General features: G+C 44.6%; 1 protein-coding gene across 3 annotated transcripts in view; it reads left to right on the top strand.

Moving 5' to 3' along the window:
- LOC115572562 (neuropilin-1a-like) overlaps positions 1-26,481 on the top strand; it is a 111,486-nt gene that overhangs the window by 30,612 nt on the left and 54,393 nt on the right. For all 3 annotated transcript variants that reach the window (XM_030402758.1, XM_030402757.1, XM_030402755.1), the window contains exon 3: positions 22,565-22,746. In XM_030402758.1, coding sequence (XP_030258618.1) covers positions 22,565-22,746 — 182 coding nt within the window. The remainder of the gene's footprint in view (positions 1-22,564; positions 22,747-26,481) is intronic.

The following is a 26,481-nucleotide window of genomic DNA, read 5'->3' as shown; positions in this document are numbered from 1 at the left end:
CCTTTTTAAAAATACATATTTGTCAGTCGGGAAACGATTTCTGCCAGTTTGATTCATGATGGAGGAAGCTGGAACTTTGGGGGTGTTGTGTGCTAAAATTAGACGATGCATCAGTTTAGAAACAATGAAACAGTCCAGCGTATGTTATAATAAACATGCTGGAATTCCCCAAAAATATAACATAGCGTGTCTCAAGAGGTTGAATGGATCCATGTGTGGTTCATTGGGCCTCTGTGAGCTTCTGTAAAAACAGCCAGTCTGGGTGATAATTCCAGCGACACCTTTTACTTCGACAAACTCTCAAGTGGCGAAATCTGCGCTCAGCGAACAGACGTTGGTGTAGACGAGAACCAGTAACACTTTTTTGTTCAGACGCGCTAAGATCCAATCGGCTCTGCCTCCGTAGCCAATCTGGAGCGGCACCAGAACAAGTCTTGTCTCACGTCCACGTCTGAAATAGCGTGGCCGACAAAGTGAATCCCCGCGGAGCGCGGTAAAATAGAGCAGAGGCATGGGTAAGGAACATGCGTCGGTGGCGGGATAATTTGGGACATCTTTTTAAGAGTTGGCTGAACTGTTTCCTCCCACATGAGGCTGCACTGGCACAGTCTGCACCTCACACATACACAACACGCACACACACACATCACACATACACACACACACAGGCAACCAAACTTTCCGTCACTTACAGTATGCTTTCGTGTGCACTCTGTGGTGCAAACAGCTCCGGCGTGCACGCTCTGCAAACCCTCAACACACATTCTTGTCGAGTTTTGCAATCCGGACGCACGCAGGATTTATGGGTTCAGTCTCGTCACGAGAGGTCAGTGAATGTTGTGACGAGTATGAAAAGGATATTAATCATGTTGTTGCCTTCAGATTTCAACCCAACCGAAGACGGATGGGAGGTTTTGGAATAGGGATGCAACTAAAGATTATTTTCATCGTTGATAAATCTTGATGATTATTTTTAAGATAAATGCTCATCACAGTTTCCCACAGCCAACGTGAGCTGTACAAATCACTGCTACTGTCCAACCAATAGTCCAAAAACACGAAGATTCTCAGTTTACTGTCACTGATAAAGAACAACAAAACAACAACAAACACAACCATTTGAACACCAACTGAGTGAACATCTTTTGAATGAATTTGTTCCTCAGATTTGTGGAATCTATGTTAAGAAGCCCAGAAACTGGTGGACCAACACTTTACCAAGACAATCAATGGCTTTACCTTAATTATAGATACTTCCATCAACTACTGTTGAGTTTTATATCTGAAAAATCCTTGTGTCCAAAATCTCCAAGCAAAGGTTCGATGTTCAACAATCATTTAAAGATGTACAATGCACGAGTACTATGCATTTGCTTAAAAAACAGTCTTTAGACTAATGCAAAAAATCCCTCTCAATCAACACTTTTGACCCACTAGAAGACCCTTCCCTTTGTTTATTATTGTTATCTTTAATAGTTATTTTGCTGCGTCAGGTTTGTTTCTGGGCATCGGTGATTCTGCAGGAAGACAGTTTACTGTTGAGTCTCAATCAGAGATCCTCAACTACAGACACTTTAAACTGGTGGCTCACCAATCTAAAGCGTCTGTATTTGACAATCTGTGAATAAAACTCAACATTCAACTTTATTTCTCATTTACTGCAGCTTCCACCAACAAATCTTGGATTGCATGTCTTGAAAGACAAAATCCAACATTGATGCAATGTGTCATTATAGACTTTACTGTCCTGACTTTTCTCTTCATCTAAATAAACTCAGTTTTTAATTGAAGAGATCCACCTTGCTGATGCAACCCAAAACTACAACTTACCATAAATCCTACTTTCGTAAAAGTTTCAGTTTACACTTTTATAGGAGACTGTTGTAGAGAGATGACTGTAGTTTGTTGTGATGTTGAATTCTGTTGTATTGCTGATATAAATTGGGAGGACAAAATACTACAAACATCATTACCCTCATGGAAACAGGCTTTGTGATATGGCTGCTCTATTGGTTTTTGCCCTAGTTTCAACTAGGTGGACCTAATAAACTGTGAAATCCTCAAATTACCGAAAAGGTCAGCTCACTCCCAACTGAAACAGAGCAAGTTGAGAAAAAAGTGGGTGAAGCAAAGAGGTGAATAAACAACACTTCATCGCAGCCTAACCGCTACGTCTCAATCAACCCCACGAGGATAAATAACAGCTTGTAGGGTGAACGACAGAACAGGACGGAGAAAGAAATGGAGGCAGCTATAAATTCCTCTACAGTGTTGATGGAAGGACCGGTTGTTCCTCATGTCCTGAGGCAAAGTGCTCACTGATTAGTCAAAAAAGTGGTTGTTCAAGCTGAGACACAGTCACAGGACCCACATCTGAGAGCCTGCAGATGTCACATGAACGGAAACACACATTTTGAGGGTTTTTTGTGTCGGTGCTTTGGGGGTTGTGTTATTTATAAAGCCAGTCGTGGATTTTGTTTTCCAGTCACTTCATGTTTTCAAAGTCGATTCTACTTGGCAGATCGTACAAATCAAGCATTTGACATATACAGTATGGTAAAAAGATGGATGGATGAATGGATGGACGAAAGGTCACTAGATGATAATGGAGATACGGATAGATCGATCTATATACGTAGATTGCTAACTTGATGGTTGGATGGATGCACTGATGGCAGGATGCACTGATGTACAAATTGCTGATGGATGAATCTATGGATCGCTTGAGATAAAGTGTTTTTTAAATGACACAAGGATTGACGTACGGATTGGATCGAGGATGGATAAAGAGATGGCAGAATGGGAATAAATCCGCAGACGGATGTGCAAATGATTTGATCGATGTTTGGATGGATAGATGAACGGTTGAATCACAACATGGGTCGATGTACAGAAGGAAGGGTGTGCTATTTGATGACGAGGATGGATAAATGAATCAACAGATGGCCTGAACGATGGATGGATGGATCAACTGATAGAATAACGTATGGTGAGTGGATGATTGGATGGATTGCCGGATGAAGGATGAAATTGATTGTTGGGCCACAGATGGAAGGGATTTGGGGAAGAATGGATGTATCGATTGGTGGATTGAATCGCCGGACAATGGAGGGATGAATCCCTGGATGGTAAAATGGAAAAAGATGATGGATGGCTGAATCCCAAGGTGGATGATGGATGGAGCTGACAGATACTGTAAAATTAATCAACAGATGGTTGGAAGGAATGCAGGATGGCGGGACGGATGGATGATTGGATGAAGTGCTAGCTGAAAGATGATCTCGATTGTTGGACCGTGGATGCAAGAATTTGGGGGTGAATGGATATACTGATTGGTGGATTGATGGGTGAACGAATCCCAAAATGGAAGACGGCCGGAAGGATGGATGGATTGCTGGATGATTGATGGGGCGGACCGTAAATGAATCAACAGATGGTTTTATGAAAATATGGATAGATGGATGGATGGAGGGCTCAAAGAGTTAGATTGATGGGTCGAGCCATGGAAGACCTGGATGTATGACTCATCAGATGTCTGGAAGGACTGTGGGATGGGAGGGGCGGACTGCTGATTGGGCGGATATACAGTCGGATAAACTTTAGTTCCCAGCCCATTCTTGATGACCTCTTCTTGTGAAAGTGCAAAACAGCACTGTGACTTTGTTTAGTCTCATGTTTGTGCTACACCACAAAAAAATTGCACCACATCACAAAATGTTCTGTTGAACTTCAGCTTTTTTTTTTGTGTGGCTTCAGACTTGAGGCGTTGTTTCACCAGAGGTCCTGCGCTCAGCATTCAGTCTGACTTTGCCAGTTTTAAAGAAAATAAAAGTGTCCCCTCCAGATGGTTGTATTTTTCAGTTCCAGAGCGGCCGCACAAAACAGGAAGACTAAATGCGCGGCTGTCACAGGATGGTTAGCCTGTGGCGCGCTTCCAAGGAAATTTGAGGCGTGAGCCTCCGGGAATTATTTGGTCGGTTGTTTTGTGTTGTGCAGCGATGTGTTCCCTCTATTTGTTCCTTTAAAGTACAAAAGAGCAGTGAGAATGAGGTCAATGAAAACTGGATATTTGTTTTGTTTTCCTGTTTGTGGTCTGAATGAGTCTTCTGGTCTTATGTAATGATTCACATTCTGTGATGACAAACGTGTGAATTCTCATATTAATTTGTTAAAACTGAAGATATTCACAGAACCTTGACAATGTTGTGTTTTAATTGGGAATGAAAAGTCGGATTTTTGGTTTATGGATGATCAGTCTAAGTAAGGAAGAGACTTAAATACTCACACAACAGCAGATCTACAGGTTAATGTAACCTCTCCCTTTTGTGATACCATGTCTGCTTTCCAAAAAAATGACTACATTTCCCACGTTGCACTGGGGTCTCAGTCTGGAATTCACTTTAGGTACCCAAAACGATCCTGGTCTTTTAGTGTGATCCTCACGGACTTGAAATATTTAAGGAATGACAGAACAACAAATTGGCAGTAGAAATGAAAAAGGAAGAGAGGAAAGTGAAAGTCAAGGAGGAAATATCAGAAAGTGGACTGTGATCTCTGGGATTAGAGTGCAGGCAAAGGGGAAATGGGAAAAGATCACGAAGAAGTGGACTCGGACTCGGAGGGCTTTGGGCCGGCCGGCGTGGTCGGCCTGATCTCGACCTCAGTGACAGACCTCTCACTGTCTCTCCTCCTGCTCATCTAACCTCAGGCTGTTCTGTCACTTTCCTTTTTTATTTTCTATCACGTCTGGCACCATCACTTCTTCTCCTCTCTCACACTGACTCTCTTCACACTCGGTGAACTCCGCGTGCACTCGCCATGTTTTTCCAGCCTATTTTTTCTTCTGTTCACCATATGGTCTCTGTCTCCTTCCCCTCGATTTTGTGAGAAACGATGCTGAACTTCCCGCCGTGTTGCTACAACCTGAACTCCTGGCTGTAAACGCTATTATTAAACTTGATAAAAAAAAAAATAGATGCTACGGGACGGTTGAGCAAATGGTACCTACAGCTGCTATATCCGGCCACTTTCTCAGCAAATTTACAGCATTATTGGTACATTTCTGTGTGGGTTAGCTCGAGTTTTTATCTCTGTGAAGCTAAAGAAAGCTGTAGGTTACAACGTCTGAGGCACATTTCAGTCAAAAACATGAACCAATGCAACAAATCCTCGTTTTTAAAATAATCGGCAGCTATCACGTCCACTTTGTTTTGCAGTCTGAGCCTAACGGGCTCGTCTGTCAATAAATATAATTCCCAGCTTCCACCATTTATAGATCAGAGTCAGAACGACGCATGAACGCTGGCCGACTTTCACCAGCTGACTCTCGTCTCTCAGCGGCAAATATTTGTAGAATGGAAGGAAGGGTGAACTTTGAATCCTGCTATTGTTTCTTTTATGCAATTGCAGATTGTTTGGATTCGCCTCTCTAAACAATTAGAGGCGCAAACTCTGTGTCCCGAATGAATCACACATCACACACACACACACACACACAATAAGACACACATAAATTGCTGTAAATGTAATCACGCCCATTGTGGATTCGCCGCTCATCAGTGAGTCGCACGTAAACACACACACACACACACACACACACATGCACTCCATACTTTCACACGCAAATGAAAACACATGTCAGATTAGATCCTTAACGAGCAGATTAACGAGGAGAGAGTTTGACGGGGGGGGGGGATGCCTGGTTAGCAGTGTCTCACACACACACACACACAAACAGCTGCAATCACAGGATTTACAGGACCGACCCGCTGATACACTCCAGATGTTCCAACAGCCAAGTACACACACTTCTGCACGATAGAGGGTCATCTATCAGGGTAAACAGTCGGATTTAACTGGAACAATAAATCTTGTTTTGAGCCGTTTCTGCGTGCAGCTCCCGTTCGGCCGTTATCTCCAATTTAAAGCTCAGCGTATTCAAATCCACAGCGAGCACTGGATGTGGAGTAAGCGTGGAAGCGACAGAGATGTCAGTAAACCGATGGCTTGGATTGGCTGGTTGAATGAGTTTGTGGAGGATTTATCCAAAGAGGCGCGGGCAGGATATCAATGTGAGGACGGTTGGACATGGCTACTTTTTTTTTAAATCTTCAGGTTTTAGGGAAATTTCAGGCTCAGCCTTCATCCGCACTGCAAGTCTTTTTCTTTTTTCTTGTTCCTTCCGGGACGCGGATCAAAACATGGTGTGCCGTGTGATCACATCCCTGAGAAATGTACGATTTTCCCTCTTTTTTTTATTTAGCTGCGACTTTGGTTGTGATACCACATAAAAGCGAGAGAAATGAGTCACGCCTCGGTGCGTGGCACGTCACAACGCAGCAGCGCCATCAAAGGAGAGACATTCCAGCCATGCAGGCATTCACCAGATGTGGGGTTTTTTCAAGAGTGAGGCGAATTCTTAGGACAATATGTTTTTATACTTGATGCTTTTTTATGTACTTGTAATCAATTAATCGATTCGGGTAGAAATCCTCTGATTGCAGCTTCTTAAATGTGAATATTTTCCGGTTTATTTACTCCTCTATGACAGTTAACTCAATATTTCTGGGTTGTGGACAAAACAAGGCATTAAAGGACGTCATCCTGAACATTTAGAAGACCAAACAACTACTCGATTAATCAAATCAACGCAAATAATTGTAACTTGCAGCCCTAACTTTGACGGCAAATGACACCTACGTGTTTGTGACACCGCTGATGTTTCTCCAACTTCGAGTTTTGTGAAGCACTTGGCTCTCATACGCGGTGCGGACTCTGCAGGAATCTACTTTTCTTTCCGACTGGGTTTTTTTTTTTTCTGGACCGCAGTCCAGCTTCAGCAGGTTTTTCACACCTCAGCAGAGCTCTCTCCGTGAAAAAAACAGCTTCAGGTCCAGACAGCCCCGTCCAACTGGCTCTGGAAAGTGTGAAAAACGGCCTCACGTGAACTTTGAAGTGTTTAAAATATCAAAAAACGTGCCTGTATTATAGGAATTCATCACGTCATAGATAGATAGATAGATAGATAGATAGATAGATAGATAGATAGAGCAAGCCTTCATTTATCTCGTTTGAAATCTGCCTCCTTGTGAACTTTAAACCCCCCGTGAAAACTCAATGTCACGCTTGGGACGGGTCATCGTCGGGATACGGGGGGTCAGAGTTCAGCCAGCGAGTCAAACTGGATGAGCACCCTGGGACACTTTGTCCTTTCAGATATGCGCGACGGGTAACCCGTCCCCCCCCCCAGCGAAGCCTAAATGGCCTCTTCTCTTTAGCCTTGTGGACAATAAAAGTCTTCTCTCCCTTCACAGATTGAAGAGGAATGTGTTGTATCTGTCTGTGTAGAAACGCCCCGGGGCGACCTCCCATTGAGACGTGTAGATAGAAGGAAAACACACACACACACACACACACACACACGCATTTTGTGGGCAGACGATAAACAGATTAAAGTGTGTGGGAGGCTCTCACACACTTACAGAAATGCATACGCAAACAAAAAAAATGGAACAAATACATACAAGGGCGATGACCCAGATATTTCACGTTCCGCTAAACAACACCTGGGGCTTTTATTTTGACACTCTTAAAAAAAGTGTTACTGTTGTGCGTTTGTGTCTCTGAGGCTTCGTTGTGTTATCTTTTGGGTATTTCGGTAGTAGAGCGAACGCTGCGAGTGACTCAGGCTCCGTCTGTGTCATGAGTTTTCAGTTATTTTGAATCAGACTGCTGACTAAAGGAAACGGGTGTGTCGGGGAAGTGCTGAGAGCAAAATCATCATCATGTGGAACTGGAACATGAGCTGCTCCGGTTTTATATGCCAACACTTTTAGTTTAGCGGAACGTAAAGAAGAGTGATATTCCTTAACCAGCAGCAGCAGCAGCAGCGGCGGCGGCGGCGGTGGCGACAGTGGTGGAGGAGGTGTTGATATCCTCTACTGAAGCAGAAATAACAGTGTTGCGTGTAAATGAGTCCGATTAAATGTGTTACTTTTTAAAGTTACGCGTCTTTATTGTAAGAAGCGGCTCCTGCTTACTGTCCTTATGGATCGTTGCCCAACTTTATCACATCATGTTTGGTAGTTAAATCACTGAACATGCATCACGTGTTTTCTGTTTCGAGATCGACTGTTGTGGTTTTATTTAGGTCGATACCAATAATGAGTCGGGGAGGCCGATAACTGATATTTGATGTCCATGTGCAGTAAAAATTCAAATATAGGCGTCAGTGATGGAATGTGACCATGTGCAATATACTCAAGTACAAGCTTGAGGTGCTTTACTTGAGTATTTCCATCTTCTGCTGCGTTTTACTATCACTCTGTGGCAAATGTACTTTTCATTCCACTACGTTTATTTGATGACTTCAGTAACTAGTTCCAGACTCAGATCATTCAAGCATTGATCGGTTGTTACTTGTGACGTTTAACAAAATCAAGTAGTGATCAGTGAGACCATAAAGAGGCTACTACACACAGAGTGGATTTAGTCTATTTTATTGGCAATTAAACAAAAAAAACACTGATACAAATGATCGTAAAAATGCTGAATACAGGTTGGAGTCAATCAGCCAGACTGATAATCTGTCGATCCCTAGATATTAGAAACACAAGGCCACAGCAAAGGAAAAGTATGAAGTTGCACAAAGTAGAAATATTGAAGCATGAACACCTTAAAACAGTGAGAAAATGAGTTCATGACTGCAATTAAACAATTAAAACTGACCTGCGGGAGCTAAAATTGGATTATTTTAATGTTTTGTGCCAATACTTATGTCTAAATTGCAATATAAGGTGAATATTTTTGGCACGGCCAGCTTTAACCTACTTTTTTGACAATAAATCAAGTGAGTAACTTCATTTTTCCACTGTGCTGTAGTGAGCTACAGTCTTATTAACCACAGTAGTGTGTTATCTTTGTGTGATATTTGATTTTAACTTTAGCGTGGCACTAAAACAATCTTAACTGAGGATGCTGCAGTGTTAGCCTGGAGCTCCAGAGTCAGTGACCCACAAAGAACAAAACAGAAGACTCGCTTTTTCTGCGTCGCGTGACTGAAAAACAAATTTGTCGATCGTGCGTGTCCCAACACCAGCGGGCATGTTCTGCTTAATAAAGTCCCTCCGAGAAACTGAAGACTATCTAATAACGTCCAACTGCTCTTTATCTTCCTACCTGCCTGTCTGTCAACTAGACCCTCTCGCTGCCAAAGCGCAACAAATCCCTGCTGGGGGTTTCTATATGAGTCGGCTAATTAATGTCACATGTTTTCGGGGGAACGAGAGGAGGACGTATGGTGCAGCCGGGCCTCTTTGTGAATGCTGATGAACTTGTCGAGGGGGCGAACACATGTCAGAATGCAGTGGAAGTGACACGGTGTTTATTGCTTTGCCCTCCGCTCACTTTAGAGAGGTGAGGATTGAGTGTCATTTGACTAAAAGGCCCTTTTTTTTTTCTTTTTTTTCCTCCCTCCCAAATCTCTCAGGTACAGACGGAGACGTTCCTCTGAGTTCAGACTGAGGAAACGCCCTTTCTCTGTTTGTTTAAGTCTGGAGTTACCCAGACAGACTCCGGACGCAGCAGCCAGCTCACTTTTGTTTTTCTCTAAAGACACACACACAAAGTCGCAACACTTTGACCCTGAGAAGAAGCTCCCCCCCCCCCCAAAAGTTCTCATTCTTCTTTCAGCTTTTTTTCCCGTTAAACCCCGCTGAGCTCGCCCCACCAAAATCTCATTTCATCCTTCAGGGTCCCTAAACAGTCTGTCTAAAAGAGAAAAGTGGGGGAAAAAGCAGCGTTCTCCTTCCTCTCCTCTGTCAGATTAAGGCTTCCTAAATGAGAACAAATTCCACCTCCTCCTCGTCTCCGTTTTAATTTCCCAGCAGGATTGTGCCGCCGTGGCTTTGTATCCGCACGGCCGAGGTGAAGGATGAGGATATTCATACTTTGGCTGCTTGGCCCAATTTATTTTTTTTTTGGGCAGGGTTTTGTGTGTCTGTGTGTTCGTGTGTGATCGGACTCGTTTTTTAATGGGATTCTCTCGAATACATTCTCCCCGTTTTTTTTGGGGGGAAAGTGTTCTGCAGACACCGGTTCCACTAAATAACACACCCAATCGATGTTTTGTTTGTTTTTGAAATGTGTGTTTATTGCTTTTATTACAGTCTCGGTCGTAAAATTAAATGTGTGTGTGTGGGCGGACGGGTGGCACGAGCGAACGTTTTCTGAGTGCGAGAGAGGAAAAACACATCCAGTTAGCGCTCGTAGCTCTAATGAGTACTTCTGCAGACATTAATGAGTGTGTCTTCTTTATGAGGAGCTTTATTTTGATGCTGAGAGCCATCACTTACTCAGAGGGCTGTTTTTAGAGCCTAGGCTTGGTTTTAGAGGTTAGGATTAGACTTGGGTTGAGGGTAAGAACTGGGTCAAGACCCACTGGAGGTGCTTTTATTTTAGGGGCCACCATTTCTTGCTTTTTCAGGATACAGCACTCATAAGGCAACCCTGCTTGTTGAAATTACCATCATATCTAGCTAATTTACAACAGAAAACATATTTAATGAAAACATAACATCACAAAATGTTGATACTGTCGACACATTTAATTTAATTTCCAAGTATTTGTTCCTAGAATATGAAATCTTCTCGTAGCAATTCAAGCTTGAGGCTTTTTTGAATGGTCCTATTTATGCAGTCACCAGAAAAAAATCAATTAAATATCAATGTGAAATAAATCTCAGGACAGAATGTGTTATATAACTCCCACTGCATTAAATATGGCAGCTTGGCCAGTGGCTTTAAGCTATAAGCAGCATACACTCATACACTGGACTTTCTATTTGAAGACCAGGACCGAGAATCACAAGTGATTAGTTTTAAATGATGTTACTAATATGTTAACAATGCTCCTCACATCACGTTACGTAAGTTAAGTCACTTATATCACTTCCATTACTGAAGTTATGAGCCTGAATGTGGTTAGTTTGACCCAAAATATGATCTTTTCCTGAACCTAACCAAGTCGTTTTTGTACCTACGCTCACCAAAATGCAATTACCGTTTGTCAGCTAACTTGTCTTCGAAAAACTAAAATATTTTTTTTGCATATTATGAATTATTTGTAACCAAAACTAAAGGTAAAGGAGTAGGTAGAGCATTGTTGTTTGAAGCTTAACGCCACTGACCGAGCTGCAGTATTTGACGAGCTGGGAGTGACAATCTGTTAGTATCTGACATTATGTAGATATTTTAACCCAAACCACAATGATTTCCTAAACCTAACCAAGTAGTTTTGGTGCCTAATATGTATGTGATGGTGCTCAACAAGCTTTATTTTGAAAGTCTAACTGGATGTCACGACCCTGCATCTGCAAAACTGATGCTAGAGGTGACCGTAGTTTGAATTTCCAGCCCACTGACTGAAGTCGTAGCTGTCGAGTCGGGAGTAAGAACGAGACTTGGTTGCACAGGCCTGTAGTTATAAACTCAAGTTAGGAGCCTGAATGTGGTTAGTTTGACCCAAAGTACGATTTTTTCCTGAACCTAACCAAGTTGTTTTTGTACCTAACTGTAACCAGAACGCAACTGTCCAACGCTAATAACAATCCATTCGTCAGCTAACTTGTCTTTGAAAAGCTTATATTACCATTGATGATGCTAATCTGACCAAAACTCAAAGTAAAGGAGTAGGTGGAGCGTCAAAGTTTGAAGCTTAAGGCCACTGACTGAGCTTCAGTATTTGACGAGTTGGCAGTGAGAACCTGTTGGTTATGTATATTTACCCAAACCACGATGATTTCCTAAACCTAACCAAGTAGTTTTGGTGCCTAAATCTAACCAAACTTCTGCAGTTTCACAATGTTAATAGTCGAAACCTCATAATATACGTACGTGATTTTATTTTGAAAGTCCAACTGGATGTCACGACCCTGCATCTGCAAAACTGATGCTAGAGGTGACCGTAGTTTTGAATTTCCAGGCCACTGTTGGGAATAAGAACGAGACATGGTTGCACAGGCCTGTAGTAAGTTTTGCTCGTTAGCAGTCAGTTTGTTAATAAGCACCCTGCCAGTTTTCTCCCACCGTCTTCATGACTTTGTGCCAAGCAGCACTTCATGTTCCTGTAATATTCATGTACCTGTAACCACGGAGCCAAGCGTCACAGTACAGAGGGTTTTTAAGCAGATCTCTGCAGCACTTCAGTTAAATTTCAGCTACATTTCTTGTCAACATTCGACCCCTTTCGTTTTCTCGTGTCTGAGTTCGATCCCGCACCACCTGCTATCCCCCATAATGCCGTGAGAAGCAGTTTTTCGCCTGTATCCCATCAAAGATGAATCACGTTCGGGACCTCACAAGTATAGATGCGCAAAACCTGTGCACAGGTGGGTGTGCTATGAATACGAGTGAGGCAGGAAACTGACTAAGAGTATTATTCGTGGAGAGACGGCATGAGCTGTAGTGAGTACTCAAGAGTGTGTGTGTGTGTGTGTGTGTGTGTGTGTGTGTGTGTGAGTGAGTAAGTCAGTGAGAGGGAGATGATGTAGATTTTTTGGTGAACACGGGGGAGGTGAGAAACGGGGAGGGATGGACTGGTGTGTGTGTGTGTGTGTGTGTGTAAGATGGCAGGTGGCGTCGTAGTGTGGTTTTCTGCTCACGCACTTACACACACACACACACATGTGCCATCTGTAGCCTCCCAGCAGAGCTCAGAACGACTGGTCAGATTGAGTTTATCAGCACTAAAACACAGAAACCACTCGTGTAGTACAAAATCTGAACACTGTAGCCTGCAGCATTTTCTCTGTGCGTGTGCGTGTGTGTGTGTATTTGTGTGTCTGGACTTGTATTACTCACATTGTGGGAACACAAAGAGGCTCACACGGTCACATCGGAGGACCTACCTCCCAACTGGAGACCAAAAAAAGCTGATCCCAACAAGGTAAACCGTTCAGATTTAGAGTTGAGACTTTTGTTTTTGTTTTGTTTGGAGTTAGCAATTAGTGGTGATGTTAAAAGTCACTGTACGCCTCAAGGGAGCTCATCTAAGTCAAGGTTATGTCCTCATATGATAAATACAGGTTGTGTGTGTGTGTGTGTGTGTGTGTGTGTGTGAGGCTCTAGTTTTTTCACGGAGGATAAATCTAAGCACAGCATGTCACCGAGCGAGGCCTTTGTTTTCGAATGCTCAGTGCGGCTAAGCTTTCAATCAATTTTGACCCAAAACACGCTGCTTTGTTTTTTTAATCCCCGTACGCTTCGAAAGTCTCAGTGCGACTGAAACACGCCGAGAAGTCTGCACGAAAGAGTCACGAGCGAGACTATAATAAGATAATGTGCACGTCGGATAAGAAAGCCCGTATTGTGTCAGCCCACATGCTAACTTTACATGATGAACGGTTAAGCTGCTTTTTTGGGGTGTTTAGAGCTGAAAAAGTTAACTTGGCATATTAATCATGTCAGTAAATTCACCGATTTGGACTCAAGGGCATTTGAAACGGTGTTAAAGAGTCTTCAGCGTGTGATTTTGGGGGATTGGTGTGTTGTCGGGGTCGTCACACCGACAGAGCATCAGCTTGGAAGTTGAAATCACTCGGCTTCAAAAATGCACAACAATGGTGAGTCATCATTTGTACTGTGTAACATTAGAGAAGCAGAGCACTCGCTGGAGTTAATGAGTCAAGTTCAGCGGTGACTCATTCCAAGCATAAAGCCACATTATGTAATCCCAAACAAGTGTTGTAGTTAGCAACACATACACAAACCAAACTGCACAGTGTGTGAGAGGAAAAAGAAGAAGATACATAAAAGAATACTTTAAATCACAATCTTTATTATGAACTGTGAAATCCAGCGCACGAGACGTAATGTTCTTTTAGCTAGCTAGCTAATCAGTCCATATTTCCAACGTTTCCTGCAGATTTTTTTGGCAGTTCGTAAGCCAGAGGGTGGTGTACGGTTCTTATCGGGTCCGGAACCAGCAGCAGCCAGTTTCAACTGCAGGTGTTGTGAAGTGCAAAGAGTTTTTAGTTATTAGGTAACATTTTAAGAACATCTTAACAAATAATAAAGAGAGAAAACTTGCACTTTCTCATGATTACTGGAGAAAAGTGGCATTATTTTTGCTGAGATATGAAATTCTGGTATAATATTTTGTTATGTCATACGTCGGGGTTGTCTTAACAACTTTTTTCTGAGAAGCTTCATTCGTGTTCTCGCTGGAGTGGCTCTGCTATAGCACAGCTTCTTCCTGTGTGAAGTCACATTTGGTGTCAGGTACAATCAATAACAGGAAACAGGAAGTAACAGAAGATGTCGCCCTATATTTGCGGTTATGTTTCCTGCCCCTTTTTGACACCTTTCTACTCTTCATGAATAAAAGACAAAGTGACTTCACGCTGACAAAAATCTAAGATAGCTTCCAGGACAAGCAGACGATGCTTGAGATCGATGGTGAACTTCAGGTTTTGGTGTCAGACCCTCCATAGAGTTTCTGTCTCGCGTTACGTTACGTAGGAGGATCCACACTAGTCTGACTCCCTCGACTCGATCGAAACGCTCTGGATGTTACAGGCACAATCGCTCTCTCTGTCAGGCAGCTGAGGGCAACAAGTCCACACGCTTTCCCTGAGGTTGTTGAGAGGCTTTCTGGGTAATGAAGGGAAATACTACATGAAGCAGATTGAGGCCTGTCGGGGAAACACGAGGGAATGCCAACGACTTTGGGGTTTTGGGTGTATCGGGAGTGGAATGTTTCCCTTCAAAGCCGCATGGTTTATAGAGAGGTGCGAGTCTTTGGAAGAATCTCTTCATGTCTGGAGAGGAAGGTGGAGGGCAGACAGTGTTTGCACAGACAGACGGGTCCAGATGAAGGGGAGAGCGAGAGTCGGACGGAATAAGTGACCGACAGATGCAGAGGGAAGGCGTGATGCAGAAACACTGAGTCACTCGCAGCCTCAGCTTTTTTTTTTTTTTTTTTTGCGTTGCAGGAGGCGAACGTACCAACGGCTAAAAAACTTCACCCCCCATAAATGCTCCCGTGATACCTTCCAGATGTGCGTAGAGAAAGTTAGCCGCGGGGGGAAACCCATAGCAACACAACACAACGCAACACCGCGGCGTGTTAATGAGCTGTAGTGTGCAGGCGGTGCGGTTCAGGGCGTCTGCTTATAGCTCGGTAGCTTGGGAAGAAAGGCGGGATGGAATGCAGCGCCGTGTGAAAATCCTCCGCTCTCCATCTGCATCGTGTTTATTTTAAAAGGGTTATCTGCCACGTCCTCATTAGCTTTAAATTTGGCAAACAGTGTCGACGCTCAGCGGTCGCTGCATGTGGTCAGGTTGTATCGCTCAGCTCCGTGGGTCAGTTGTTAAACCGCGTGGGCGATAATGAGACGTCTTGATAATTAGTATAATAATAAAGAGTTTTTATAGGATTTTCTCTCAGTTATGATTGGATTTTTTTTCTCGCGGCCATTTGTAGAAATTGATTCACTTCTAATAACGTTGACTAAAGATTGTTTTCTGCTGCTTGAAGAGTTAAATCAAGGGTTTTGTGTCGGTCTCAGGTATGAAAGTTAAAGTAGTTATTTTCTGCATTAGTTCTTGATTAAATTGGTCCAACAAGGGTCTAAGTGTCTGTATTATAATGCTCTATCGCCATTGAATTTAAAATTGACATAAAACTTATCAATTCTATGTATTTGCATCTACAAGAAAATAATCAGTTCTGGGGGGATGTCTGTCAGCCTGAGAGGCAAAACCCAGGGCAAAGAAATGTTGTTTGAGGGTTTTTGCTATTAAAATCACCAAATTTGATTAGTTTTTATATGACTTATAGATATTATATAGTTTATATAGTATAGAGTAACACCTCCTCTTCAACATGCAGCCAAAATCTAGAACAAATGCTGGCAGTGTTCGCGTCTGCAGACCACGAATATGTTGAGACGTAACGTTTCTTCACGTCGAGACTTTGTGTTTCTTTAGGTTTAATGTTTAACTTTACATTGTGACGGTGCTGTGGTGGCGGTGAGGGTTAGGAAGAGATCGTGTTCTGGCTCTGTCACCACAAAAATCGTCTGGAAAACGTCCCAACTTCTGGTTGAAATATCTCATGGTTTGTGGCAGCCATCTTGCCATCACGGTCCTCTATACCTCCCGAAATAAAAGTTGGCTCGTGAACATGCAGTGTGAACGTAACATGGAAGCTGTTGTAAAGATATTTATATGAAACGTAAACACTTAACAGCAGAAACTAAACATTTCACTGGATGCAGCCGCCGCGTTCTCCGTCTCTGACCTGCCCTTGCACCTCCTGCCACCGTTTGCTTATTAAACTTGACATTTAATCCACCAGCGCCTCCTGCTCTGAGCGTCGCCGTGCCTAAGAGTCCCACTTAACGGCTCAGAATTGTTAATTCAAACATCTGCTGCCGGCCTCGCAGATGGGAGCGGTGATTTGGTTTTTGCCCTTGAGCAAGGCATTTGCCACGGACAGCTGCATTTAGAGGGCACGAGTAGCCGGTGTGGTTAATGAGTGTTGTGAGGGGGGGAGGGGAGGGGGAGGGAGGCTGCAGGGCTGCAGACTGAGAGACTCTCCTAACTAGAGTGTGAAGAGACAGAGGCACTTCATTAAACGGCCTGTCTCTGTAAACACCGACTGCCTCCAGGAGAGGCTGGACTGACTGTCTGACTGACTGACTGACTGACTGAGTGAAGGCAGCCATCTGCATCCAGACCGACACACATTCATACACTCTCCCTCCATCTTCTCTCACCCTGTGGCTCTTACTTTATGACTCTCTGTAAGACCCAGCAGGGGAGGGCAGGGGAAGCGAGCTGGAAGTTTGATGCCACGAATATATAAAAACACATCACCTAAACATCACCGTCGGCGCTGAGAACTTTACAAGTGAGCTCTTAAGTCCATTCCTCAGCGGGCGCGTAAAGCTTTCTGCGCACACATGGAGGAAAAAGACCGAAGACATAAAACCGGAGACGGAGAGAGAGAGAGAGAGAGACGGAGAGGAGGAGCAGATTTTTGTTCACCTCCGGCTCAAATTCCTCGATGTTAACACGGAAAATATTGTTTATGCCTTCAGCTGTCAGCGCTGAGGATACATAATGTGCCGGCACAGACGTGCCTGAGAACTTCTGTGTGTTTGTCGGGGAGGAAAATTTCACAAACAAATGTACTAATGTTGTTTGTTAATCATTTACAGGTTGATAGTAGTTGGAGAAATGACTTGCAGTCTGGTGGTTCAGACCGGGATAGTCAAATGTTTCTACAGATTTATAAGTCCGAGCTGCTGCTGCTGCTGCTGCTGCTGGTGCTGCTGGTGTTGAATTCTGAATTTGTATTGATTGTTTATACAGTTTTAATGATTGTGTGTTTGCTGCCAGCAGCTTCTCCTCTATGCTTGTGTGAGATAGTGCTGTATTGATCAGGTCTCTCCCTCTAAGGGAAACACCTTTTTGCTCGTTTCTTGTGAAAGTTAAAATCTTTCAAACCTTTTGCTTACGTAAGGATGTCCTAATGGGATTTAGAAGTCATATAACAGCATCCCTGGTTTGATTTAAGCTCGGGACATGAGATTGTGCGGACTGAGCCTTTTAGATATGATATTTACCTCGTCGAGGAGGTTGTGTTTTTTACCTGTGCCCCGTCGTTTTGTGGGTTTGTTTGGTTTGTCGGCAGGATTACACAAAAACTACCGAACAGATTTCCACAAAACTTGGATGGAGGATGAGTCTCAGCCCAGAATAGAACCCATTAACTTTAAAAGCAGATCTGGATGAAGGGACAGATCCAGGAATAATGCATTGATCTTGGTGAAAGTTAAAGAATGGACGTATTAAGATGGCTGGTATCTATGAGTGAGTAGAAAGGGGGACTGTCAGGCGTTGGCAGAGATATATTCTTAGTTTCCTTTAGATTGTGTTGAGTCTTGAGGGGTGTCAACACTGTCCACATCCTCGACCGGCTTAAGACCAGAGAAACCATGAAGTTCAAGTAAAAAAAAGACCAAAACTTTGATCTTTTCCTGAACCTAACCTCATAGTTTTGGTGCCTAACCCCAACGAAGCCGCAGCCATTCCACCACAATAAGTCCAAAAGTCTTTATATGTGAAATGTTTGTCTGCAAGCTCAATTTTGAAGACTCTAACTGGATGTTGCATGTTTATAATTCCCCCCCCGGTTCAAAGCTTAAGGCCGCTCGCTAATGATTTGGGCGAGACAACATGTTTGTGCTCAGTGATGTGCAGCCGCTCCGTCTGTACCTGACCTCCCATTGTTCACACACTATACATAGACCTGACCCTTTAAATCAAGATGTCTGTCAGAGATTTGAGGGAGGAAAGCAAATTCCCCACATCGAGCTTCATGAAGAGACCCTTTGAAAAAGCCACCACCTCACCTCGCGGGCCTTCCGTCTGCGCGCTAACGTCGTTAGCCGTGAGGAAAATCGGCGGTCAACTGCTGAATTCCTTCAGTGTGAGATAAGCCGGCTGTCTGAGCTTCAGTCCAAACCTGCGCCGTGAAGTTTTCTCACCGTGTGGGAACGCTATACGTCTGGTACAGCTGGAGCAAAAAAAAAAAAACTTAAAGCTTGCATGGTTATTTATCTAGGTAGGTCAGGTATGTCTCTGGATGTGTTTCTGCAGGGAGGAGCTCTCATCAGACACACATTCTTACCTGAGAGCCTTCAGTGCGGATCAGCAAGCCGCCGCGCTGAAGGAATATTTTGATATTCTAGCCAGCTTCCTCAGAAGAACCCTCTGTTCTCTTGTCAGAGAGGGCAGAGGTCGGGCTCGACTCCAACACCGAGACCCCAAAAAGCTGGTATGGATTATCTGTCTCGCTCAAGGACACCGCAGCTGACGTGGGCACTCGGGTCGTGCTACTCTGCTGTGCTACTTTTTCTTACCCTGATCTGCTTCAGCTCCCTCCGAGCTGTTTCCACAGCTGGCTGCAAGAGGAAGAGGGTCGTTATAGCATATAAGAAGTTCCGCATCATGTGCTTTTTATTTGCATAGCTCTTCTCAAAACAGTCACACGGTGCTTTCAGACAGCGCGGGGATAATAAAAGACGGCGTGGAGCTCTCGACACCATATGCCGTAGTACACGCCGATGTTCCGTGTAAGCTGCTCCACGGTCTTAACGTCTGAGGTATCGCAGACTGCATCGAATTGATTTCCACTGGGGCTTTTCCTCATCCTGACAGTCGTTAAGGAGAAATCCGAGGCCGGGTCAGGTCCGATGGTCAGCGCAGATGATCCGTCGAGAATCTCCGCGGTCTAATTTTAAACCGTGTCAAACATTTCTGACATGCGCGACCTGGTTTTTCGCAAAAAGTCCTGAACAAGTTTCGCAGCCTGTGGGGAAAAACGGTCGACCGATAAGTAGAGCTTACAGAAAAGTGGGTCTGATTTTTTGATTCGTTTTCTATCAGAGAGGTCCAGACAGCACGGCTACTGCAATTATTATTATTATTATTACAGGAAAAGAGTCTGTAAGGGTTGACTGGGACGTGTTTACTTATCAAGAGTCTGTGATGTTCACCCGGTGGAAATATTTTGTGTTTTTTTTCAGTGGATAAAACATTATTAAAGTGTATAAATAGGAGATATCCCTGCAGGCTGCCATGTCAGCTGCAGTTTGAGTGTAATCTCCCAGAATCACTTTCGGGGGGGCTGCAGTGCATTTTGGTTCGCGAGGCCGCTGTCACAGCGAAAAAATTTGTTCTCTGTGTTTCTTCTTCGACAGTGACCTTAACTTTAAATGACTGTTGGGAGACTGACGATTAGCTTTTCCTTTAATTAACACAAATTTGGTTTTTGTCAAATTCTGATGAAGCCGCTTGAAATAACGGGATGAAAACTTTTCGACCAACTGGATGAAGAATAACTTTTAGCCCACATATACATTAAAACTGAACGTTTCTTTATGTTTTGACTTTACGTTTGTTTGGGTTTAATTTTTGATTTCTATCTTGTGACAATACTGTGCTTATTCTCTGCTTAGGTTTAGGCACAAAAACCACTTGGTTATGGTTAGGATGACATCATGGTTTGGCTCAGAACACCTGTTCATGGATGGAGATGGTCCGACTTCCCGGGTTCAGCTGCCCAGGAAAAATGTCTGCAGGTCTCCTTAAAGTGTCTCCAAGCTGTCTTTGAAAACATCCACTGGAGTGACTCGAGCTCCCTTTTTGCGGCCTTGTTTGCTTTTATTTACACCATCGCCAGCGACCCCTCCACCTCCTGATGTGGAAGGCGGCTAACAAGCATGTCATGTGAACGTGATATGCCACGTGTGGCACCAGCGTCGACCTCGGACGCGACTGTGGTTTGCAGAAACGTCCGCTGCAAACATTATATCCAGGCGACTGGTTTTGTTGACCCGCTCCGCTCGAAGACATCTGCAACCTGTGCACGAGTCAGCACTCCTGCGCTGTAAAAAGGGTCACGAGCCGAACAGGTCGGGCGTCTTTTATGACAGCCGCGACATGACAGTCCATCAGGCTTTATTCTCCCGTGTCTGCTGAGGCCCGGTCATGTTTTCAGCTGCAGCCTGGACCCCGTTTTCAATCAGCCATGTTTTTAAACGTGAACTCACCTTGAATCTCGGCGCTCTTTCTCACGCATATATGATGTGAATCCTCCACAGACTCTGTGATTCAATCAGCTACAGTGCAGCGCAGGGAGAGGAGGAGGACACACACACACACACACACACACACACACGTACATACCATGCTACTGCACTTAAAAAATGCACTTCGATTAATGGGAATACTTTGCAGCACATACACACAGCCTGCACCTCCAGACTACACACACACACACACACACACACACACACACACACACACACTTGAGTTGTTGTGAAGCGGACAGTGGGTGGACAGCGGGGTGTGGGCTGGTAAAGAATGAGGTGGTGCGGCGGCGGTGGGAGGTCCAGCAGAGACAGCGGAGACTGATGGAGTCTCTCAGTGCGCTCAGCGGGATCCTCGGGGCCTCCCGGTGCTTCGCGCTGCCCGGCGTTCATATTTTGTGTCGCTGCCTGTCCCCCCCCTTTTCATCACGCCGAGAGACAGCAGCTTCCGTCTTAGTGCTTCGTACCAACTCTGTTGTGATTGGTCCTTTTACCTGCGCATGTTTGAGACCCAGCTGATGTTTTCTCATCCGCGTGAAAGCTTAAAAAAAAAAAACCGTGCACTCGAGCTAATGATTCACTTCAGATGTAGAGCGGAGGATATACAGAGCTGAACATGTGGTCAGGTGTCTTTGTTCGATGAATGTGCAGATATTCCATGTATCACAGATTACCAGTGACTTAGATTATACTGCATCGATTAGTGATCGATTAGTCGTCAAATATCAAACTATTTCCAACTATTCTGACAATCTATTCATCAGTTTGAGTAACTTCTTAACAAAAACAGTCACAATTCTCTGACTCCAGCTTCTTAAATGTAAATATTTTAATTTGAAGATGTTATCTCAGGGCTGTGGGAAACACTGATGCACGTTTTTCACCATTTTCCCGAATTTTATAGACCACATGTTTAATACTGATGGAGCTACAGTGATACTAGTTGGTTGGTCGCAGCCCTCGTAGCCTGTTGAGATGATACAAACACAGATATCGAACGTTTTTTCCGATGAAAAGGAAGGGATCGTCACTCCCCAGCGTACTCTAAATAATCCATTATGCAGCTGCTGCGTCCGTGAATGAAGCGCTGAAATTTGCTGCTGCTGCTGCTGCAACGTGGAAATCTCCCGTCGTTCAACGGAGACAGCTGCTGTGATTTAGTGTCCGGCAGCCAGCGTCAACTCTGGAGACAAAACACTGCAAACAAAGCAGATCAGCTGACCAGATCGGCATTTGAGGAAAACGCCTCAATTCGCTCAAAATCAGGAAATGAAACACATATGACTTCCTTTTTTTGTGGTTTCACAGGCTTTTTTGGCCTCACTAGCAAAAGACTGTGTTGCACCCACAAAGATTCATTCTTTTAATCACATCAAATTATGGTTGAACTTGCACCAGACTTTATAATTGAAGCTTTAAATTAAGAATGATTGAGGCTGTATTTCTTTAAAGTTAAGGGAATTTGCAAGAGACGGATTTAAGCGAAAACAACAGCTGCTAAAATGCACTCATTTCTATTCTCTGGTGTGTGTGTGTTTGATCTGACACTTCCCATAATGCAACTTGATTGTGTCATCGGTTTGGAACACCAGGTTTTTGTTAAACGTCTGCAGTAAAACGACTGTCTCGTGTAAAAATCAGCGAGCTGCCTCTTTAAAAAGGCATTCCCACTAATCACAGAATAATTAACTTTTCGATGGCCTCAAAGAGTTTTTTGGGTGGATGAGTGTGTTCAGCAGCTGTGTGTGTTCATGTAAAACACTGCAGAAGGGAACAAACAACCCACAGAACCCGATAAACCAGCGGGACGAGTTAATGTAAAATCAATTGTGAGCTCCTTCAAAGATCGGCCCATCTGTCGGTGGCGTGAACCTAAATCTGTACCTCTTCTCTCCACCTTACAGGTACGACTACGTGGAGGTTTACAACGGCGGCGACGAGGACTCGCCCATGCTGGGGAAGTTCTGCGGGAAGATCGCACCGTCTCCGATCATCTCCAGCGGCAGCCAGCTCCTCATCAAGTTCGTCTCCGACTACGAGACGCACGGGGCCGGATTCTCCGTCCGCTACGAGGTCTTCAAGACAGGTGTGTGTCCCTGACTGTGCTTCACGTGACGTGGCTGCTTGTATCAAACAGCAGCATCAGATAAAAAAAAAAAAACAGCCTGAAGTAGAACAGAAGCCGAGCCGCTGCTGTTTTCTACACGCTCGGCTGAATGTGATGAATCGCCTCGTGGAAAACAGCCAATTTAAATTCAATTGAAGCTCAGCCAGGTTTTCTACAGGTCTGTTCCGTCATGAATCACCTGCCTGCACGCGATGAAAAATAATCTGTGATAAATACTTTTATGATATTTCACATGTCGCAGGAGGCTGGAAGCACTGGGTCAGTGTAGGGAGGGAGCGACAGTAACAAATCAAACACTCAGAAGTTTTGTTCGAGGGGAATCTGGTGTTGTAGAACTTTAAAGATGTCTTAGCGAGGAAAGAAGCACGAGCGGTCAGGCGATCGTACAGGTTGTAAACTTTGTAAAGGCAGACATGTTTCCAGAGCTTAACGTTTGGGCAGCTGTGGCTCGGAAGGTGGAGCAGGTCATCAACTGTATCAGAATCTGATAAAGGTTCCGGCACCTGGGTTCACCATCAGCACCAGTGATGTGCACAAGGGGGGGATCAGAGGGAGCAGTTGCCCCCCCTCGTTGCCCAATTGTTGAAAAACGCACGCTAAAGTGCCCTCCTGGGAGCAAAAAAAGCGTGCCAAAGTGCCCCCTTGGTTGGCAAAACACACTAAACTGCAACTTGGCTGGTTAAAACATGATAAACTGCCCTCTTGGGAGCCAAAACGCGCGCTGATGTGCCCTCTTAGGAGCCAAAACTTGTGCTAAAGTGACCTCTTAGGAGCCAAAACTTGTGCTAAAGTGCCCTCTTAGGAGCCAAAACGCATGCTAAAGTGCCCTTTTGGGAGCCAAAACGCATGCTAAAGTGCCCTCTTAGGAGCCAAAACGCGTGCTAAAGTGCCCTTCTTTTCACCCCTGCCCTTCAGAAAAATCTGTGCACGCCGCTGCTCAGCACCCCTAAAATTGATGCAAAGAAAGTGTTTCAGGTGATCAGACTGAATCTTTGGCTGATTTACAACCTTTTTGATCGTCCGGCTGCTTGTTTCTTGCACTGCTGGACATCGTTGAAGTCATTTTGTGTCATGTTTCTAGATCTAAGCGTAGAAACGAAAACCAAATCTCAGCCGATGAGACCAGCGTACATACTGCAGACATGAACACCATCTGTTCTGTCAGATGCTCGTTGAAGCTCGCTGACCTGCGTCCTAAAATAACCTCTCGGGGAATAGAACTGAAATTGTTTCCACACTCTTTGTCCAAGGTTGTCCAAACAGCCCGCGCTGAACCTCTGGTACACTGACCTCTAAAGCTGCGAGTTACATAAACTCAAAGACCCAGAATTCCATGGGAGAGGACAGCGAGTCCCCAGCTGGGGCAGGATGCTAGCAGGGCAGACCTACATAAACACAGCTCGTAGAGGAAGGAACCTTGCTCCCGTGTCCTACATTTGTATTTGCTCTTCCCTCTTGGGTCCGCTTGAGTGGCTGCCAAACGTTAAAGTCTCCTGTGGCCACTTCAGTTTCCACCGATGGGGACCAGAGATAAATCAGATTTTTTTTTTTTTAAAAGGGGGACGTGCGTGAGATTCCTCTTCTTTCTTTTTTTTTGTTTTTTTCTTGTTTTGTTTGCACCCTCGAGAGCAATAACCATTCACAGAATCACAGGAATCCAGAAATAACTATCCCCAGGTGGACTTAGCGTTGAAAAGCGGAGTATTACATTATGAAAAATGGATCGGCAAGTGCTTCTTTTGGCACTTAAATGAGGAGCAAGGCAGTAATAGAAGAGAGGGAAGGGGTTAGGAGGCCTCCAATTCACACCGGAGCTCAGCGCTGCCGTCTGTTCTCGCCAAAACTACAAAGTGCGGCTCGCTTCTGATACTTCAAATCTGCTGGTATCGACTTTAATTTCAGGGTGCAAATGGAGCCGTGACTGATGAATGACAGGATGTTATTAGAAAGTCGGTGTAATAAATCTTCAAAAGTGGGTCAGCAGACTATCAGCGCGGAAGAATATTTCTCTTTTCCTGGTGGGATCTCGTAAAAAAAAAAAAAAAAGAAATAATTTCCCACATAAGATGTGTGAGGATTCATATTTTGAGCTTTGATCGCTAATGTACTGATCACGCTGGGACTTTATAGCACAGTCTCGGGTCGCCGCGACAAAACTTTGTATCGTTTTGTTTTTGATGTCGACACCTATGATGGAAAGTTTTGGGGGGGTTTAATAGAAGAAGGATAATCCATCAATCTTCAGTTTAAAAGTCCAGGGTGTCGGATTTAGCGGCGTCTATCGTCTCACCTTCCTCCATGATGGCTGCTCCGGAGCCTGTGTAGCTCAGGAGGTCGTCCAGTAATCGGAAGGTCGCTGGTTTGATTCTGGCGCTACCCCAGCTGCCCGTTGAAGTGTCCTTGAGCGAGATACTGAACCCCAAACTGCCCCTGATGAGCTCGGCAGCCTGGATGAATGTGACATGTGTTGCAGAGCGCTTTGTAGAAAAGCAAAGCCCGAGTCCATTTGTCCACTCTGGGCTTCTGTAGGTACATGAAAGTCTAACATGGCAGACTCCTGCACCTTAAAGAATGTGGGATTTAAAGGATCAGGTCTTTCAGTTCCACTTCCTCTCGTGATAATCCAAACGTGCTCTAAGTCGATCACAGCTGTGACTCTCTTGTCTTGAAGCTGATGATGTGGATGAATGAAAGGAGGCGGTTTGATTCATTGATGTTGTCAGGTCTGCTGGTGTGAACCTGCAGAGTGTGAACGAGGCGTTCAAGTCACGTCTGTGCATCTCTGCGCTGCTGCTGCTGCTGCTTGTGTTTGTCAGAGCAACAGTATCCCTGTTGTTGTTGCTGAGCGCGACTGGCTGCCGTCTCCTCACCACCGGCTTCTGTTGAGCTGCAGGACAGTTGCTGTGTACGTGTGTGTGTGTGTGTGTGTGTGTACATGTGTGTGTACGTGTGTGTGTGTGTGTGTTTAATATCGACCGTTTCTTATCATCTGTGTACGTGTCATTCTCATGTTTTCTGTTTGTCTTCTGTTGCTACGTGCCTGTATCTGTCCATCTCTGCAGTTCAGTGTGTGTATCTTATTTTCTGTGTGTGTGTGTGTGTGTGTGTGTGTGTGTGTGTGTGTGTGTGTGCAGCAGACAGGTGCACGGGACCCCAGGCTCATTTAGCTAATGGGCTGTTTGTCCTTGGAGGCAACAGGGGTGACCTGCAGATGAGATGGATGCTCTGGCATAGAAGGGGGGCTCGGAAACTAGGACAGTATGTGTGTGGGGGAGCATGTGTGTGTGTGTGTGTGTGTGTGTGTGTGTGTGTGTGTGTTGGCCTCAATATGGGCCCTCCACCCTCTAACAAGTTAAAAACAGCCCTTGTACTCACTCAGGTAATCCCCCTGCCATGTTGCCGCCTTCCTCCTCGCCGCATTTAAAACCCATTACAGTCGGAGCAGCATATTGAAGCCGGCTGCTAAACGGAGCTGCTGCTCTGCTTACAAACAGACTCCACACTCTGGCGAGACCGCCCTCTCCGTCCCCCCGCGGAACCAGAACCTCTCTGTCCCCCCGCGGTACCAGAACCTCTCTGTTGTGGTTCTTTGATCTCAGAACATTTATATGCATCTAACAGTGGATCAAATAATGACTCTTAAAGACAGAGAGCAACGGAAAACGACTCCGTTTGAGATATCAGATGTGTCAT

This window comes from Sparus aurata, chromosome 21 (assembly GCF_900880675.1).
Source record: "Sparus aurata chromosome 21, fSpaAur1.1, whole genome shotgun sequence".
NCBI lineage: Eukaryota > Metazoa > Chordata > Actinopteri > Spariformes > Sparidae > Sparus > Sparus aurata.
The sequence above is the reverse complement of the archived record's forward strand: the minus strand, read 5'-3'. Positions and strand labels throughout refer to the sequence as shown.